Genomic DNA, 16,908 nt, shown 5'->3' with positions numbered 1-16,908 from the left:
TGAGGGACCTGTTGGACATCCAAATGGAGGTGTTAGGTAGCTAGCTAGTCTAGCAGTCAGGGGAGAGTCAGTTTAGGGGCCGGCTGCATAAAAGTATTATTTGTAGATATGGGATTGGACAAATTCATCTAGGGAATAATTATAGATAGAAAAGTGATCCAGTGTGAAAGAGAGCTAATGTGAAAGATGGGGCTATTGGAATAGATTCAGAAAGTGCTTTTCATACTTACATTTCCCAAACCAGAAAACTTAAAGATGTCTTGAACATCCCCTTCTGTGTCTCCATATGCTGCTGATACTGCCTCCATAATACATCTGGGGCTCCCATCCATCTTCACCCATCATATGGTCCAAGTTACCATCATCTCTCACTTTGACCACAGCAACATCCTCCCAGCTGACCTCCCCTCACCCACTTGATCCCCTCTAGTCTGCTCTCCCATACATTGCAGCCAGAGTCATTTTTTTGAAAATGCACATCATACCACATCCCTCCACTCCTTAAATTCCTTTAATAATTTCCCTTTTTACTAAGGATTCATCCCAAATTCGTAGCATGGTTTAGAAGGCTAACCTCACTTGCAGCAACCCTCGTCCAATATCTTACACTACAGTACTCACTCACTATAGCAGTGTCTCAGCTCTTCAAAATGACCACGCGAAGCGTTTAGCTCAGGTTTGGCACCTAGTAGGCCCTTAGTAAATGTAAACCATCATTACTATCAGCTTTCATTATTATTCCAGTCTCAGAGTCTTTTCCGATACTATTCTCTATTTGGAAGGTTCTTCCCTATACTCTTCTGACTAACTCCTACCCCTCTTCGGGTCTGTATTAGTTTGCCATTGCTGCAAACTTAAGACCTCACAGTTTCCAAAGATCAAGAGTCTGGCACATTTTAGCTGTGTCTTTTGCTCAGGGTCTTACAAGACTGAAATAAAGGTGTCAGCTGACTATCTTCTCGTCTGAAGGCTCAATTAAGGAACAATCCTCTTCGAAGCTCCCTGAGGTTGCTAGCAAAATTTATTTTCTTGAGTTTGTAGCACTGAAACCAGTAGTCTTGCTAAGTTGTTGCCAAGAACCATCCTTAAACTCTTAGAGGCCACTCTCAGGTCTTTGCCATGTGACCCTCTCCATAAGCTGTCTTACAACATTGCAGCTTACCTCTTGAAGACCATCAGCAAAATTTCATTCTTCAGATCTCTTCCCTTAGTTAAGATCTCATTCATTTTAAGGGCTCACCTGATTAGACCAGGTCCACCCAGAATAGTCTCCCATTTAATTTAGCTCAACATCAACAAATTTGGGATTTTATTGAATCTGCAGAATGTTTTCATCTTTATCATATAACCTAATCACAGGAGTGAGATTCATCATATTCACAGTCCTATCCTCACTCAAGGGTCCTGGTGTAGTGCTGTAGTATAAGCACTAGTCTTCTAACCACAAGGTTGGCTGTTCAAACTCAGCAGCTGCTCCTCAGAAACCCTATACAGCGTTACTATGAATCAAAACTGATTCAACAATACTTAACAACAAACCTCACTCAAGGGATGGGGATTATATAAAACAGCGTGTAAATCAGAGGCCGAGAAGCTTATGGGCCATCATGGATTTCTGTCTACCACAAGGTCTAAAAGGAGCTCTGGTAGCATAGTGGTTATGAGTCGGCTGCTAAGCTCAAGGTCAGCAGTTCGAAACTACCAGTCGTTCCGCAGGAGAAAGATGAGGCTTTCTGCTCCTGTAAAGATTTACAGTCTCAGAAACCCTGTACAGGGTCGCTGTGAGTAGGAACTGACTTCACGACATATTCCACCACCACCACAAGGTCTAAACCTCAAAAAGTCCACCTGTAGCCGATCCCAAATCTAAATTAGGTTTTTGTTGTTAAGTGCTGTCCAGTCAGTTCCAACTCATAGCAACCCCATATAGGGTTTCCAAGGTGTGGCTGGTGAGTTTGAACCGCCGACCTTGCAGTTCAAACCAATTTTGCAATCCAGTGCTTATCCTACAGCACCATACCAGGACTCCTAAATTAGGCAGGTTCTCCTTTACATTCTTTTGCAGCACCCTGTATGTTTCCTTCATAATACTTAATGTAGTTTGTAGTTACATATTTATTTACATTATTATTTGTTTGATGTCTCTCGCCTAATGGCCCTGTGGGCTCCATGAGAACAAGGATTTGGGATTGTTCTTCACTGTATCCTTCATGCCTAGCACAATGCTTGGCAATAGTAGATCATTGAATGAATGGAAGGACAAATGAGCAAATCAAGACAAGGGATTAACTTACTCACACATTCAATAGACACAGTAGAGAAGAGAAAAGGGATGTAGCATTTATTAAGGCAGATCTTGTATTAAAGGCTTTACATTTCTTAATAATCCTCACAACCACCTTGTTGTTGTTGTTAGTTGCTATAGTCAGCTCTGCTTCATGGTGACTTGATGCTTCGCAGAAGGAAACGTCACCTGTTGCCTGCCAGCTTCATGACTGTTGGTGTGTTTAAGTCCAGTTGCGGCTATTGTGTCAATCCATCTCATTGAGGGTTTGCCTCATTTTTGCTGACCTACATGCCTCAGGATATAGTTACTATTGTTGTTGTTGTTAGTTGCCATCGAGTTGGTACTGACTCTTAGCGACCCTGTGTACAACAGAAGAAAACACTGCCTGGTCCTCACAACTGTTGCCACGCTTGAGCCCCTTGATGCTGCCACTTTGCCAATGCATCAAGCTTCCTCTTTTTCTCTGACCCTCCACCTTACCAAACATGATACCTATTCTCCAGCGACTGGTCCCTTCTGACAATATGTCCAAAGTATGAGAGACAAAGTTTGACCATCCTGGCCTCCAAGAAGCACTCTGGCTGCACTTCTTCCAACACAGATCTGTTGGTTCTTTTGGCAGCCCATGGCACTTTCAATATTCTCCTCCAACACCATAACTCAAATGCATCAATTCTTCTACGGTCTTCCTTATTCACTGTCCAGCTTTCGCATGCATATGAGGTTATTGAAAATACCATGACTTGGGTCAGGCGCACCTTAGTCCTCAAGCTGACATCTCTATTCTTCAACACTTTAAAAAGGTCTTGGGCAGCAGATTTGCCTAATGCAATATGTCGTCTGATTTCTTGACTGCTGCTTCCATGGGTGTTGATAGTTGATCCAAGAAGAATGAAGTCATTGACAACTTCGATCTTTTTTCCGTTGATAAGAATATTGTTTATTGGTCCAGTGGTGAGGATTTTTGTTTTCTTTACATTGAGATGTAATCCATACTGAAGGCTGTGCTCTTTGATCTTCATCAGTAAATGTTTTAAGTCCTCTTCACTTTCAGCAAACGAGGTTGTATCATCTGCATATTGCAGGTTGTTAATGAGTCTGAGTCTTCCTCCAATCCTGATGCCACATTTTTCTTCATATAACCTACCTTCTCGGACTATTTGCTCAGCGTACAGGTTGAATAAGTATGGTGAAAGAATACAACCCTGTCACACACTTTCTTAATTTTAAACCATTCAGTGTTCCCATGTTCTGTTTGAACAACTGCCTTTTGTTCCATGTACAGATTCCTCATGTGTTCCAGAATACTCATACTTCTCTATGTTGTCCATAGCTTTTTATGATCCACACAATTGAAAGACTTTGCATAGTCAATAAAGCATAGGTAAACATCTTTTTGGTATTCTCTGCTTTCAGCCAAGATCTGTTGGACAGCAGCAATGATATCCCTTGTTCCACGTCCTCTTCTGAATCCAGCTTGAACATCTGGAAGTTCTCTGTCAATATATGCTTGCAGCTGTTTCTGTATTATCTTTTGTAAAACTTTACTCGCATGAGATATCAAAGATATTGTCCAATGATTTCTGCATTCCGTTGGGTCACCTCTCTTTGGAATGGGCACAAATAAGGATCTCTTCCAATCAGTTAGCCAGATAGTTGTCTACCAAATTTCTTAGCATAGATGAGTGAGTGTCTCCTGTGCCGCCTCACTTTCCCGAAAGATTTCAACTTTTATTCCATCAATTCTTGGTACCTTGTTCTTTACCAATTACTTTAATGCTCCTTGGACTTCTTCTTTCAGTATCATTGGCTCTTGATCATATGCTACCTCTTGAAATGGTTGAACATCAACCATTTCCTTTTGGTACAGTGACTGTGTATTCTTTCCATCTTCTTTTGATGTTTTCTGCATCATTCAATAATTTGCCCAGAGAATCCTTCAACAACGAAAGTCAAGTCTTGAATTTTTAATTCGGTTCCCCCAACTTGAGAAATGCTGAGCGTGTTCATCCTTTTTTGTTTTCTGATTCCAGATCTTTACACATTTTGTTGTAATATTTGACTTTGTCTTCTTGAGCTGACCTTTGAAATTTTCTGTTCAGCTCTTGTACCTCCTCATTTCTTCCATTTGCTTTAGCATCTCTGTGCTGGTCCATGTGTATAATTGTCTCTTACGTTGTCTAAAGAAGGTATTTGAATTGAACAAATCATTGCTTTTGCAGAATTTTATCATGTGATCTCCAGCATCTTTTCTATCGCCAAGGCCATATTTTCCAACTACTGATCCTTTCTCTTTGTTCCCAACCTTTGCATTCCTATCACCAATAATGATCAATCCATCTTGATTGCATGTTTGATCAATTTCAGGTTGAAGAAGTTAGTAGAATTATTCTATTTCATCCTTACTGGCTTTGGTGGTTGGTGCATAAATTTGAATAATAGTGGTATTAACTGGTCTTCCCTGTAGGCGCATGAGTATTATCCTATCACAGACAGTGTTGTACCTCATGACTGATCTAGATATGTTCTTTTTGACAATGAATGCAACACCATTCCTCTTCAATTTGTCATTACAGCATAGTAAACCATGTGGTTGTCAGATTCAAAATGGCCAATAACAGTCCATTTTAGCTCATTAATGCCTAAGATATCAATGTTTATGCATTCCATTTCATTTTTAACAATTTCCAATTTTCCTAGATTCATACTTCATACAGTCCGTGTTCCAATTATTAATGGATGTTTACAGCTGTTTCTCTTCATTTTGAGCTGTGCTATTAATTACTATTGGTTACTATTAGTAGCCCTATTTTATAGAGAAGGGCAAAAAAGCTCAGAGAGGTTAACTTGTTTGCCCAAAGTCACACAATAGGTAAATGAAAGAGCCAGGATCCAAACAGGTCTTTCTGATTTCAGAACCCCAAATGCAGATACTGGGAACTTTCTTTGGAATCAAAAACTTTCTTTTGGAATCAAAAGACTGGATTGGAGAATTGGGTCTGCTGTCCATGTGAACTGACACAAATCACTTTGGTTCTCTGAGCCTTTTTTTTTTTTTTGTAAAATGGGGTAGTAAAAGAAGTTCTGGTAGCATAGTGGTTACAAATCAGGCTGCTAATCTCATGGTCAGCAGTTCGAAACTACCAGCTGTTCTGAAGAAGAAAGATGAGGTTTTCTGCTCCCGTCAAGTTTTACAGCCTCAGAAACCCTGTACAGGGTCATTATGAGTTGGTGCTGACTCCACAGCACACAACAACAACAACAGTACCTACTAGAAGGAAGATAATGTGTATAAAATCCCTTGTATATAGCAGATGGTCAGTAAATGCAGCCAGTGATCCTCACAAGCCAAAGGGTCACCCATCCAATGGTAAAATGAAAGCTGTATTGGATCAGATTACAGAGGTCAGGGGCTGACAGTGAAAGGGATCCAAAAGAGAGCTATGAAAGTGGTGTTCTCTGGTAGACTCTACTTGATGTGACTCTACAAATGAAATCTAGATTTGCAGACACTTACGTGGAAGCCTTGGAAGAGATCATGTACTTAACAGAACTGTTCATCATACTGCTCTTCCTCTTCCACTGCCCACGGAATTCTTGAGGCACGTAGCGGCAGGTCCTTTCAATGCTTAGGTAGCTTCTACTAAGTATTGAATACTTAGTATTGAAGGCATGAAGGCATCGTCTCTGGATCCTGTGCTCCACAGGTCTGGGTCTGTGCCTTCTTCTGCCTCTGTTTTCCTAGGTCTGTATCATACAGAAAGGAGTCCTGGTGGCACTGTGGGTGGGTTAAGCACTGGACTACTAACAACAAAGTCAGTGGTTCAAACACACTACCAGCTCCAAGGAAGTAAAAATAAAGCTGTGTGCTCCTGTAAAGATTTACAGTCTCAGAAACCTAAGGAATAGTTCTCTGCTATATAAGGTTGTTATAAGTCAGAATCGACTTAATGACAGTGGGTTTCCTAGGTGGAAAGGAAACACTGGAAAGCCAGGGCATCATTACAGTAGGGATACAGATTCAGGAATGCACACCTTCCCCTCCATCATACGGGATTCACTGCATTGGTCCCTCAATCATTCTTTCCCCATTCTTCTTTTAAAGTGACTGCACCACCTACGTTTAACCCACAGAATTCTCCTAAATAAAACATTCACCAGATTCTCCTCATTTGGGACTACAGGACAGAGGAGAGCTCAGAGCCTGGGGTTGGGGTGAAGTCAGAAAAAAAGGAGTTGAAACTGAGAGAGGGCTGTGCACAGACCAGCCATGCTGCTCTGTCAGCTGATGGCTGTCTTTGAACTTGGATACTTATGGGATGTTTGAGCTGAGAGGGGCAGGGTTCATCCAGTTCACACTCCCTTCATTCTACCCATGGGAAAACCAAGAGCTTAGAAGGAGAGACAGCTTGCCCAAAGCCCAACAGCTGGTTCAGGCCAAGCTAGAACCCAAGTCTTCTGTCCTCCTTATTGACTTTTCTGTCCCATTTGTTTTCCTATCTGAGAAGTACTAGAAGAGGCTGAAGTTACATAGGGGCATGGGACTGAAGGCATTTCCCTCTGGACCTCTGCTTCATCATCTGTTAAATGGGAACAATTACACTTCCTTGTCAAGTTGCTGATTTGTTCATGCAGCTTCAGTGGCAAAATAAAAGTGACAGCAATGGTAAAATTGCCAACGTGGTGGCAACAGGGCCCCAGAGTGGAGGAGACAATGAGGAATCTAAAGATGGGAGAAGGACAGACTACCCAGCAGGGTTCATCTTGTCATTCTCCTCAGGTGGGGCCCAGGTCTGGGTTGCCATGGATACCGTGTCCCTGGAGCATCAGATCCAGAGTGTGCAGCGTCACATCAGCTTCCTGAAAAAGGAGCAGATGGCCTTGCTCCGTGACCTGCACCTGGAGATCCTAAGGCTGCAGAAACGCTGCTCAGGTGAGGCCACAATAGGACCAGGTGGGTGGAGAGGGGTGACTGTCATCGTCATCATCATCCCTGTCTCTGAAGAGGTGCCCACTTTGAGCCTCTCTAAACACAACAGTCCTGACAAATGGGTGTTTGTCCCTTTTTCTCTGGATGGGGAAACAAGAATTGGGGAGGTTCAGTAACAGTTTCAGGACACCTCGGGATGGCCTTGGTCAAGTTGGAGAGACACATAGGCCAGTATGTGATAGTTCATGGGCGCGACTGTGATGTCCAGCTTGAGAAGTGAATGATGGAGGAGGCTCCCCAGAGAAGGAGCACTTCAGCTCCTTAAGAATGAATGCGATTTAGCACAGGGTAGGGGCAGGTGTTGGGGAGGGCAATACACAAGAAGGGGAAGGGGTGGAAGAACGAGGTAGATAGTGGAACAGTGAGACAGGTTTGCATGGGCTAAGTGGGACAGAGGTAAATAGTGATGCATAGCTCAACCTTGGAACAACAGGTCTCTGTGATATAGGGATCAAAGCATAGTTTGAAGAGGGGAAATAATACTAAAACGCTTGACTGCCTTACGTATATTGGTTTCCCTTGCCTACTATTGTAAAATGGACACTTGAGTTGGATAGGAAGGAATGTCGGGAAACACAATTACAGAAAGCTTGTAAGCCCGTCTTCAGCCTATAATTGATTGGAATACCTAAAAGGGGTGCTAGAACTTGCCAAGTGAAATTGGCTTCTTGCAGAGCCTTTGCAGAGTATAGGACCTTAGGTGGAATCCTGAGCCCCCTCCAGAACCTTCTGAGATGGGACATTCCTACTAGCAAGGGCAAGCAGACTAGCCTGGAACAGCTAGAGCAACAGAAGATACATCTTCAAAGAAAGATCATCAGGAAAAAAAAAAAAACGGCAGTATGACTGGCTACTACAAGAATAAGCAAGTTGTTCTCCAAGAAGCCATCAAGGCAAGCAATCAAGTCCCTTCAGGACAAACCCCCCTCTAAGACTGAAACTCAAAGGGAACATGAGCAGGCATGTAAGCTTGCTGGCAACCATGTTGGTTTATTGGTGAGAGGAAGAGGGGGAAAGGCAGCAATGAAGAAATGGGCTGAGTTCCACCACGTTCCATAGACTCCCGTTGACCTTGAGAAGAGAGAGAGAAGAGGAAGGGCTGGTTGGTCCAAAGTATGGTGAGACCCGGGGACACCTGAGCCCATGGACAAGGACCTAGCCACGGAGGGCTATAGCTGAGAGTGAAACAACCAGCTGATACGAAGTGAAAGGAGGTGCACAAGAACACCCAAAGTTGCAGATAGTAACCATTGGACATAGCCTCGATGGCTTGATAATCAGAACTCAACTAGAGGAAGATTAAAAAAAAAAAAAAAAAAGAACAGAACAATTTTTGATAAAGGAAAGGAGAGTAAAATGCTACAATTTGACAAACTTGACCTATATTCATGGAGGTAGTAACGCTAAATACCAACAGAGTGGGAAGGAGTGTTCACATCAAGTATCAATGCTATCCCCTCTGTACAAAGGGTAGATAGGCATGGGCAACTAAGACACTGGCTACCTAAAATGAGGGGGCAATAAAGGGCGAAGTGACTGGCTTACAAGGTTTCAAGGGGGAGTTTAGTTTAATGGTGTGTGGGGGAAGAAAGAGTCCTCACTGAATAGTTGTCATCTTGTATAGATGGATCTGGTGAAAAGAGATGGGGATAAGATTCATATGATGCAATAGTAAATAATTGTTATCATAACTAATTGTGACTGTCACAATTGTAAAGGTGGAAGTTTTGTAAAAAAAAAAAAAAAAACAACAACAGGGAAATAGTTAATCTTACAGTCCACAAACAAAGGACCCTAGGACTATCAAGGGACGAGAGCACAAGCGGAATGCAAGACCTTATCCCTGAGAAGCAGCGACACCAGAGATGGAGGCAGAGATGGGAATATGGAGAGAGGGCGTAGCTGAGGACTCTAGATTCATGGGAAGAGAGGGACTAAGAGATGGTGGCCAGGAGGCTGACTTGCAGAGTGTGCCTTTTGGTTATTTAAATTATTATATATGCCTGTGTGTTTAAAGAAAAAGAGCTAAAGTAAATAGAGAGAATTACTGTTAACTGATGATACATGGAGGGGATTATAATCCTTGTCATGAAACAAGGTGTATGATTTGTTGAATGTAAAACTTTCACTCAATCCACAATAAAAACATTTTTTTAAAAAAAGTATGAATGAGATTTAGACACACTGAAATCTCAGAAGATGGGAATAGAGAAAGCATTCCAAATGAAAGGAACAGCATGGCAAAGGCCAGGAGGTAGGAAACCAGACCTGGTGAAAAGTTTTATTTAACTGGATAAGACTGCTTAAAGGGAACTGCTGAGAATTAAAGTCACCAGTGGAAAATCCTGACAAATATCAGGATAGCTGAGATGTTTGGCCTGTCCTCCTGGAGCCATGGAAGGGTTCTTGAAGAGCAGAATCAAAATTATGCTGCATTTAGAAACTCAGTTTCGCAGTTGGATAGAAGATGAATTGGTGAGAGGGGGAGGAAGGAAGACTAGGAACAAGGCCAATGAGATAGTCCAGGGGAGAGATAGAGGACGGCTGGGAAGGAGAAGACCACTGGGAGATAGTTTGAAGGGACTTAACTGACAGGATTTGTGAGCAGGGCAGAGAGAGGAGCCAAGGATGAGCTGGATCCCAGGCCTGGCCTTTGCTCCAAACTTTGGACCCCTACTGCCTGGGCCTCTCAGAAGCTTGACTAATACAAGTGCTCATCCAAGTTGAGTTGTCTCCAACGCAGGCTTTATCATTGTTTGGAACATTTTATTTTGCTTTAGGTGAAAGTTTACACAGCACATTAGTTTTCCAATTAATAATTCATGCACACATTGTGTCAAGTGCAGGCTTTGGAGCCAATGACTCATAGAATGTCCCAGCTGAGAGGGCCCAACCTCTTTGTTATACTAGAAGGGAAACTGAGGCTCAAAGAGAGACAGTGAGGCAATATATTAGTGTCCAAGCCAGGATTAAAACCCAGAGCGCCAGACTCTAGGTCCTATGTGCCTCTGCATCTTTCTGTACATTTTCTTAGATGCTTGATGTCTATCCCTCCCTACCCCAAACATGGGAACTTTGAGGCTCAGAGGATTTGAGTGACTGGCTGACCTTCCCACACTGGTGTGAGAAACCAGTAGTCCTGACTCCCAACTACCACCTCCTCCAGCTTCATATACAGCTTCAACTGCCGCATCCCAAGATCAGATTCCCATCATCACTCTGCAGACTGGCTGGTTGCAGAGGCAGGTCCAGGGTCCAGGGATGGCCCTTGATGACTCACCTCTGCCCCATGCCACTTCTTCATTGCAATAACAACATTAAAGGAAAATTAGAGCTAGGGAACTCTAGGACACCCTACAGCACTACCTCTGACTGTTCTGTTGGTTTGTTTTTTGTTTTTTGCTTTGCCCTCATTCTGAGGACCTGGATGACCCTGCTCAGGATGAAGGCCAGGTCTCCCAAGCCAGTATCACAGACAGGACCTGAGGGGCCTCAGCCACCCCAGACAATGTGGGTCTGCAGCCTCTGGGTTATTGATTAAGGAGATAAAAATAACCCAGGGCTGGGCTGGAGCAGCCACTCTTGGGGTTGTATGACTAAATAAGGCTCTACCTCCAAGGGATGGAGGGAGTAAGAAGCGAAAAGAACAAAGAAGCTAGGGGAGGCGTCTAAACACAGACCTAGAGGCTGGGAGGCAGGGGCACTAGTAGGAGAAGAGCCAAGGGAGAGCCTGGCAGCAGTGGCAGCGATGGTGGTGGTTGTGGTGGTTATGTGCCATGGAGTCAGTTCTGACTCATAGTTCTTGTTATGTACTGTGGCGTTGGTTCCGACTCATAGCGACCCTGTACAGAGTTTCCAGGGCTGTAAATCTTTACGGGAGCAGAAAGCCTCATCTTTCTCCCATGGAACAGTTGGTAGTTTCGAACTGCTGACTTTGCGGTTCGCAGCCCGATTCGTAACCACTACGCTACCAGGGTTTCCAAGGCTGTAAATCTTTATGGGAGCAGAAAACCTCTACTTTCTCCCTGTCAGGAATGGTAGAGACTGAGAATTAAGGGGCTAGACAGAAGGTAGATCTTTTCAGAACTGCTCCCCTGTATTGAGCATTGATTCAGCTCTGGGGTGAGCCCTCTGCTTACTTCCTCTTAATTTCATCCTGGCAAACCTTTTCCCACCCCCAGGCAGGTTCTGTTTTGTCCCCATTTTCCAGATGAGAAAACTGAGGCTCAGAGAGATGCCATTATTAGTGCAAGGTCACACAGCTCACTAATCTGGCTGGAAAGTGGACAGAGATTTGTTGGTAAGGATGTGAAGCACAGTTGAGACTCCATCCATCTTCTAGCCTCAGTCAAGTCGGACTCGGCCTGAGGAGCAAACTGCCCATGAGTGAGTGGCAGGTCCTGAGTCAAGGTCCCTTGGGCTACATCTTAGAGCCTTAGAGGTGGGGCCAAGTGAGTCCCTGTGAGCCCTGGGTGGAGGCATCAGAGTGCCCACAGAGACCCCAGGGAGGAGGTTCAAACTCCGGTCACAGCTCAAGGCCTGAGGCACCTAAGGCTCCCTGTTTCCTAGCAACAGTTGGCTTCCCCAGAGGCAGCACCTCTAACAAAGTCCCTGTTCTTTAGAAGAACCTAGTAAAGGCCCCAAAGAGGATCAGGTAGTGAGACTGCAAAGCTAATCATTATCATAGGGTGCTAGTGAGTGGTGACCCAGAGATATGCAACCTTCCCCACTTCACCCCAAGGTTCACAGCTGTTCCTTTGGAGCACTATTTAGGTGGGCCCTTGAGTAGTTCTCCTTACAGCTTTGTGGCACTTGCTCTCCCTCCTGCCTTTTCCCATTCTTTAGTCCCCATGGAGTTAGAGAGTGGAGCTGGGTAGGGCTGGGAAAAGTATCCAACTCAGCTGGACTGAGAGATGAGACGTTCTGAGCACTAAGGAGTGGGGACTTTGAGGAGGAGCTAGACCCAGACACCGCATTTCAGGGAGAAAATGGCTCCAATGGCTCCTTAGCCACCTACCCACTACCTCAGCTCCGAGCCCAACACTGATGAAGGTTTCCGTCACCAGGTGGCGCTGTCTTACTTGAAGCCGTTCTTCCTGCTTTGTGGACTATGGCAAGGCCTGGGTCTGCGAAAGGGCAGATTTGATGTTGGAAAAATAGCGTAGACACAGCAGTTGTTGTTAAGTGCCATTTCTGATCCATAGCGACCCTGTACAGGGTTTCCGAAAACAGCTGGTGAACTTGAACCACCGACCTTGCAGTCTAGCACATTAACCCACAGCGCCACACCAGCACTCCTAGACACAGCAGTACTGGCTATTAAAATAGTGAAACAGGTCTGTTTAGGTTGGTAAATAGCCATTGTGCTGAGTACCCCTCAAGTGCCCCGTGCAGCCCTGGTACTCCAGCCTTCCCCATGCCCCCACATCCTAACCAAACACTAACGGGTTCTGGTGTGGCACTGTAGGATAAGCACTAGACTGTTAACCACAAGGACAGCCATTCAAACCCACCAGCCACTTGCTGGAAACCCTGCTGTACAGGGTTTGGAGTTGGAGCCAATTTGATGGCACTTAACAACAACAACAAAAAGTCAATGCCATTCGTAGGAGGGGGCTTCCAGAATGTTCTCATTGGACCTGCAATGCTAGTTTGAAGATATTTGCATATCACCCCTGAAATGGGAAAAATATTCCTCCAGTCCCAAATACAAGCCTGGCTCCTTAGTCATACACAGAAACAAATTCCCAAACCTAGGCTACAGAGCTTGTACTGGAAACTAACTACTAAACTCAGATCAAGCCAACCAGGGGCTCAGGGCAGGTCTTGGGCACGTCTCTTCATCTCTTCACCTTTCCTGGTTGCAAGGTGGTTGTCGGTTGCTAAGGCTGTTTGTTGCCACTTTTACGGCACTATGGGACCCTGATCACACACACGGAAATGTATACACAACTGCCTTTTCTTTTCTCTCACCCCAGAACTGACCCATGACCTGGAGATGAGAGAAGCCCAAACTCACCAGCAAGGTAAGAGGACAACTGGTAAGGAAATGCCATGGGGAATCTAACAGATTGCATGTCCTCCATCCCTTAGTAGGAGCCAAGTCTTCTCATCTCCAACCTAGACCTGGAGACAACCACTCCTTGGTGAGCAGAGTATAGACTAGATGCCAGATACCCTACTTGCCCATTGAGCTGGGGTTAAATGGGCAACCTGTACCACCATGCATATTACCCTGTATTCAAGTATCTGTCCAAAGAAGGAAGGGGATGGCCATGTGGTTTAACTTCCACCTGATCCTCTGAATTTCCTTCTGTGATCTACCTGTCCACCCCCAAACCCATCCTCAAAGCACAAGTGGGATAAATCCCCGTAGTCAGTATCTATGCCCTCCAAGAAGCCAAATGTTGAGATACAGCACATGGCCTATGTGGTCCCTGACTTCAGGGAACTTGTCTAGATGAGTAGAAAACATACACACACAATAGGAAAGCCTTTTTTTTTTCTCCCCCACAAAAACATGACTTTTTGCCATGGTAATAATTTCAATAAAATATTTGTTTACAGAGTATTACTTCACCCATAAAATATTGAGGGGGGAATTTTTGTATTATAGAGATCTTAGTCGCCAAATAAGAGGGACTCTGAGAATTAGGACTGTTACTCATTGTCTCTGAAGTACTGAGCACATTACGTGACATGGAGTGGCACTTTGCAGCTGCTTAGTTAAGATATGTTGTTGTTGTTGTTGTTGGTAAGTGCTGTTGAGTCCCTTCCAATCCATAGCGTCCTTGTATAGGGTTTCCAAAGAGCGGCATCTTTGACCTTGCGGTTCAAAACAAGTTCGCAGCCCAGTGCATTATCCCACAGCACCACACTAGGACTCTTAAGATATGGTGTTTTGTTTTGTTAAGTGCCGTCAAGTAAGTTCTGACTCTAGCAACCCTAAATAGGGTTCCCAAAGAGCAACTGGTGAACTTGAACCACTGACCTTGCAGTTCAAACTGACCTTGCAGCCCAGCACATTAACCCATAGCACCATAAAACCCCACATTGTCTCCAAGGCTCCAGGTGGACATTTCGTTGTTGTTAAGTGCCATCAAGTCGGTTCCAACCCGTAACGACCCTGTATAGGGTTTCCGAGGAGCTGCTAGTGAGCTTGAACTGCCTACTTTGAGGTTCAAACCGATTTTGCAGTCCAACGCATTTACCCGCAGCGCCATACCAGAATTGAGGGTGAATGTGGTAATATTAGAAAGCATTATGATGGAAATTATCAAAGACAACTGCGTGCCACATGGAACGTTGGCCCAGTTGAATTCTGAGGCCTGTTCCAAAGCTGAGCTTCTGAGATTCCTATGAATGTCTTCTGTGTGCAAGATCCCAGTTCTAGTTACAGAGAAGAAAACAAATAGGGAGAAAATACAGTTCTTGTTTTGAAGGGGTACAGTATTTCTCAAAACATGTATTCAAAAAGTTCTTGGGAGTATGGAATGGAAAGATAATGGAATTTTCACAATTCTAAGATAAAGATGTGTTTCGCAATCAAATAAGTTTTAGAAGTGGTGCACATGTATCCTCCACCCCTTGGATATTCTCAACCTACTTAAGGGCTCTGAGAAGTCCTACAATGAAAGACCTATCAAATAAATAAATTGTTAAAAAAAAGGATATAGTGTTCAAACTCCCTAATGTGGTCAGAGAGGCTCTGGCCTGAAAACAACCCAACCAATCCTACTGCCATCCAGAAAATTCTGACACATAACAACCCAATAGAATAGAATATAGCTACTCTTTAGGTAACAGAGTAACCTTATAGGACAGAATTGACCTGTAGGGTTACTATGTGTCACCTAAAGAGTAGTTCTATTTTCTTTATCTGAGCAGACAGTCTCGTCTTTCTCCTGAGGAAGAGCTAGTGGGTTTGAACTCTGACATTTCAGATAGCTACCAGTGCTTAGCCCACAGTGCCACCCCGTCTCCTTGCCAGTTTCCAGCTGCAGGACAAATTGACTTCCTTTTGTGTGTATACTTTCCATTTCTTCAATCACTTGCTCTTTCCTTGTCTTTCTTGCCACAAGCTGCTGCCTCTGTCTGGAGCACTCATCCATCCCCTCTTTACTACCTAACTCTTCAGCCTTCAGATCTTAGCCTAAGAATCTCTGTCCCTTGGAACTCTTGCCGGATTAGGTCAGATTCTCCTGTTACAGTCAGACTATTGTTTTACTTCTTCCTGATAGATGTTATAGTTACACTGTCACATTTGTTTGCTGGCATGTATTTACTTGATGTAAGCTTCATGAGGACTTTTATTATCCACTTTATCCCCATTGCCTAACACATTGCTCAGAACAGGTACAGACAGCTGCTGTGGAGTTGGCTCTGCCCCATGGCCACCTATGTACAACAGAGCAAACGTTGCCCGGTTTTGAATCTTCCTCATGTTCAAGTTCATCATTAAGGCCACTCACTGTACCAGTCTATCTCATTCAGGATCTCTCTTGCCTTCTCCAAACCTAATGCCCTCCAGCGGTTGCTCCCTCCTGATGACCAGTCCATCAAGAAAGTCAGATGGTGTTCTGTTGTGATCCATACAGTTTTCATTGGCTAATTTTCAGAAGTACATTGCCAGGCCTTTCTTCCTAACCTGTCTTAGCCTGGAAGTGCCACTGAAACCTATCCACCATGGGTAACCCCATTGTTATTTGAAATACCAGAAGCATAGCTTCCAGCATCACAGCTACATACCACCATAGTAGGACAAACTGATGCTGTGGGAGCGGCTGGTAAGACTGAACCGCTGACTTTGCAACTCGAACCTATCCTGCAAGACAGTGCGCATCCTACAGCGCCACACCAGTACTCTGCCAACCTGATGGTGGTGGTGGTGGTGTGCTGTGGAATCGGTTCCCACCCATAGCGACCTTGCATAGGGTATCCAAGGAGCAGCTGGTGAGCTTGAACCGCCGACCTTGCAGTTCAAACGGCTTTGCAGTCTGGCGCATTAACCCACAGCGCCATACCAGGACTGCCTTCCGGAGCTGTGGTGGGTTGTAAATAGTAAGAGATCAATATTTGTGAAATGAAGGCTCCCTTTCTGAGCGTTTTGCATTTAAGTTGAAACCTTAAGAGTTAGAGAGGTCAAACAGGGGATCGGTTAGATGCAAAGGCACCCGAGAAAGAAAAGGAAGGCCACTGTAACTTAAGTATAGGAAATTTGGGTAGACATGCAAGAAGTGCAGGTGGGGAAGCATAGAACGTTGTGATATGGCCCAATGAGTTGTGCAGTTTCGTTGTAAGCCTCTCCCTTCTGCCCCTACCAGAGGTGGCGTCCCTGGAACTGGAGACCAAGTGCCGCGCGCTGGAGTCCCAATTGGCGGAGCGGGCCGCGGCCAATGCAGAGCTGCGGCAAGAGGTGGCGCAGCGCGAGGCGCTAGTGTCGGCGCTGCGGAGCAGCCTGCGAGCGGAAGAGCGCCGCTTCCTGGAGGAGCTGCGCCGCCGCAGCCATCGCGCCACGGTGCTGGGCACCGAGCTGCAGAAGCACACCGAGGCGGCTGCCTACCTCTCCTGTCAGCTACACGCGGCACGCCAGAGACTGCAGGCCCAGCGCCCAGGCCCCGCCGGCGCTATC

General features: G+C 44.9%; 1 protein-coding gene across 1 annotated transcript in view; it reads left to right on the top strand.

Annotated features, from left to right (window-relative positions):
* Positions 1-6,916: 6,916 nt before the first annotated feature.
* Positions 6,917-16,908, top strand: part of LOC102836328 (coiled-coil domain-containing protein 92-like) — a 12,997-nt gene continuing 3,005 nt past the window's right edge. The window contains exons 1-3 of the mRNA XM_006863458.1: positions 6,917-7,220; positions 13,256-13,303; positions 16,601-16,891. Coding sequence (XP_006863520.1) covers positions 6,917-7,220; positions 13,256-13,303; positions 16,601-16,891 — 643 coding nt within the window. The remainder of the gene's footprint in view (positions 7,221-13,255; positions 13,304-16,600; positions 16,892-16,908) is intronic.

This window comes from Chrysochloris asiatica, unplaced genomic scaffold, assembly GCF_000296735.1.
Source record: "Chrysochloris asiatica unplaced genomic scaffold, ChrAsi1.0 scaffold00054, whole genome shotgun sequence".
In the NCBI taxonomy this organism is placed as follows: domain Eukaryota; kingdom Metazoa; phylum Chordata; class Mammalia; order Afrosoricida; family Chrysochloridae; genus Chrysochloris; species Chrysochloris asiatica.
This window is presented reverse-complemented; position numbering and strand designations above follow the sequence as displayed.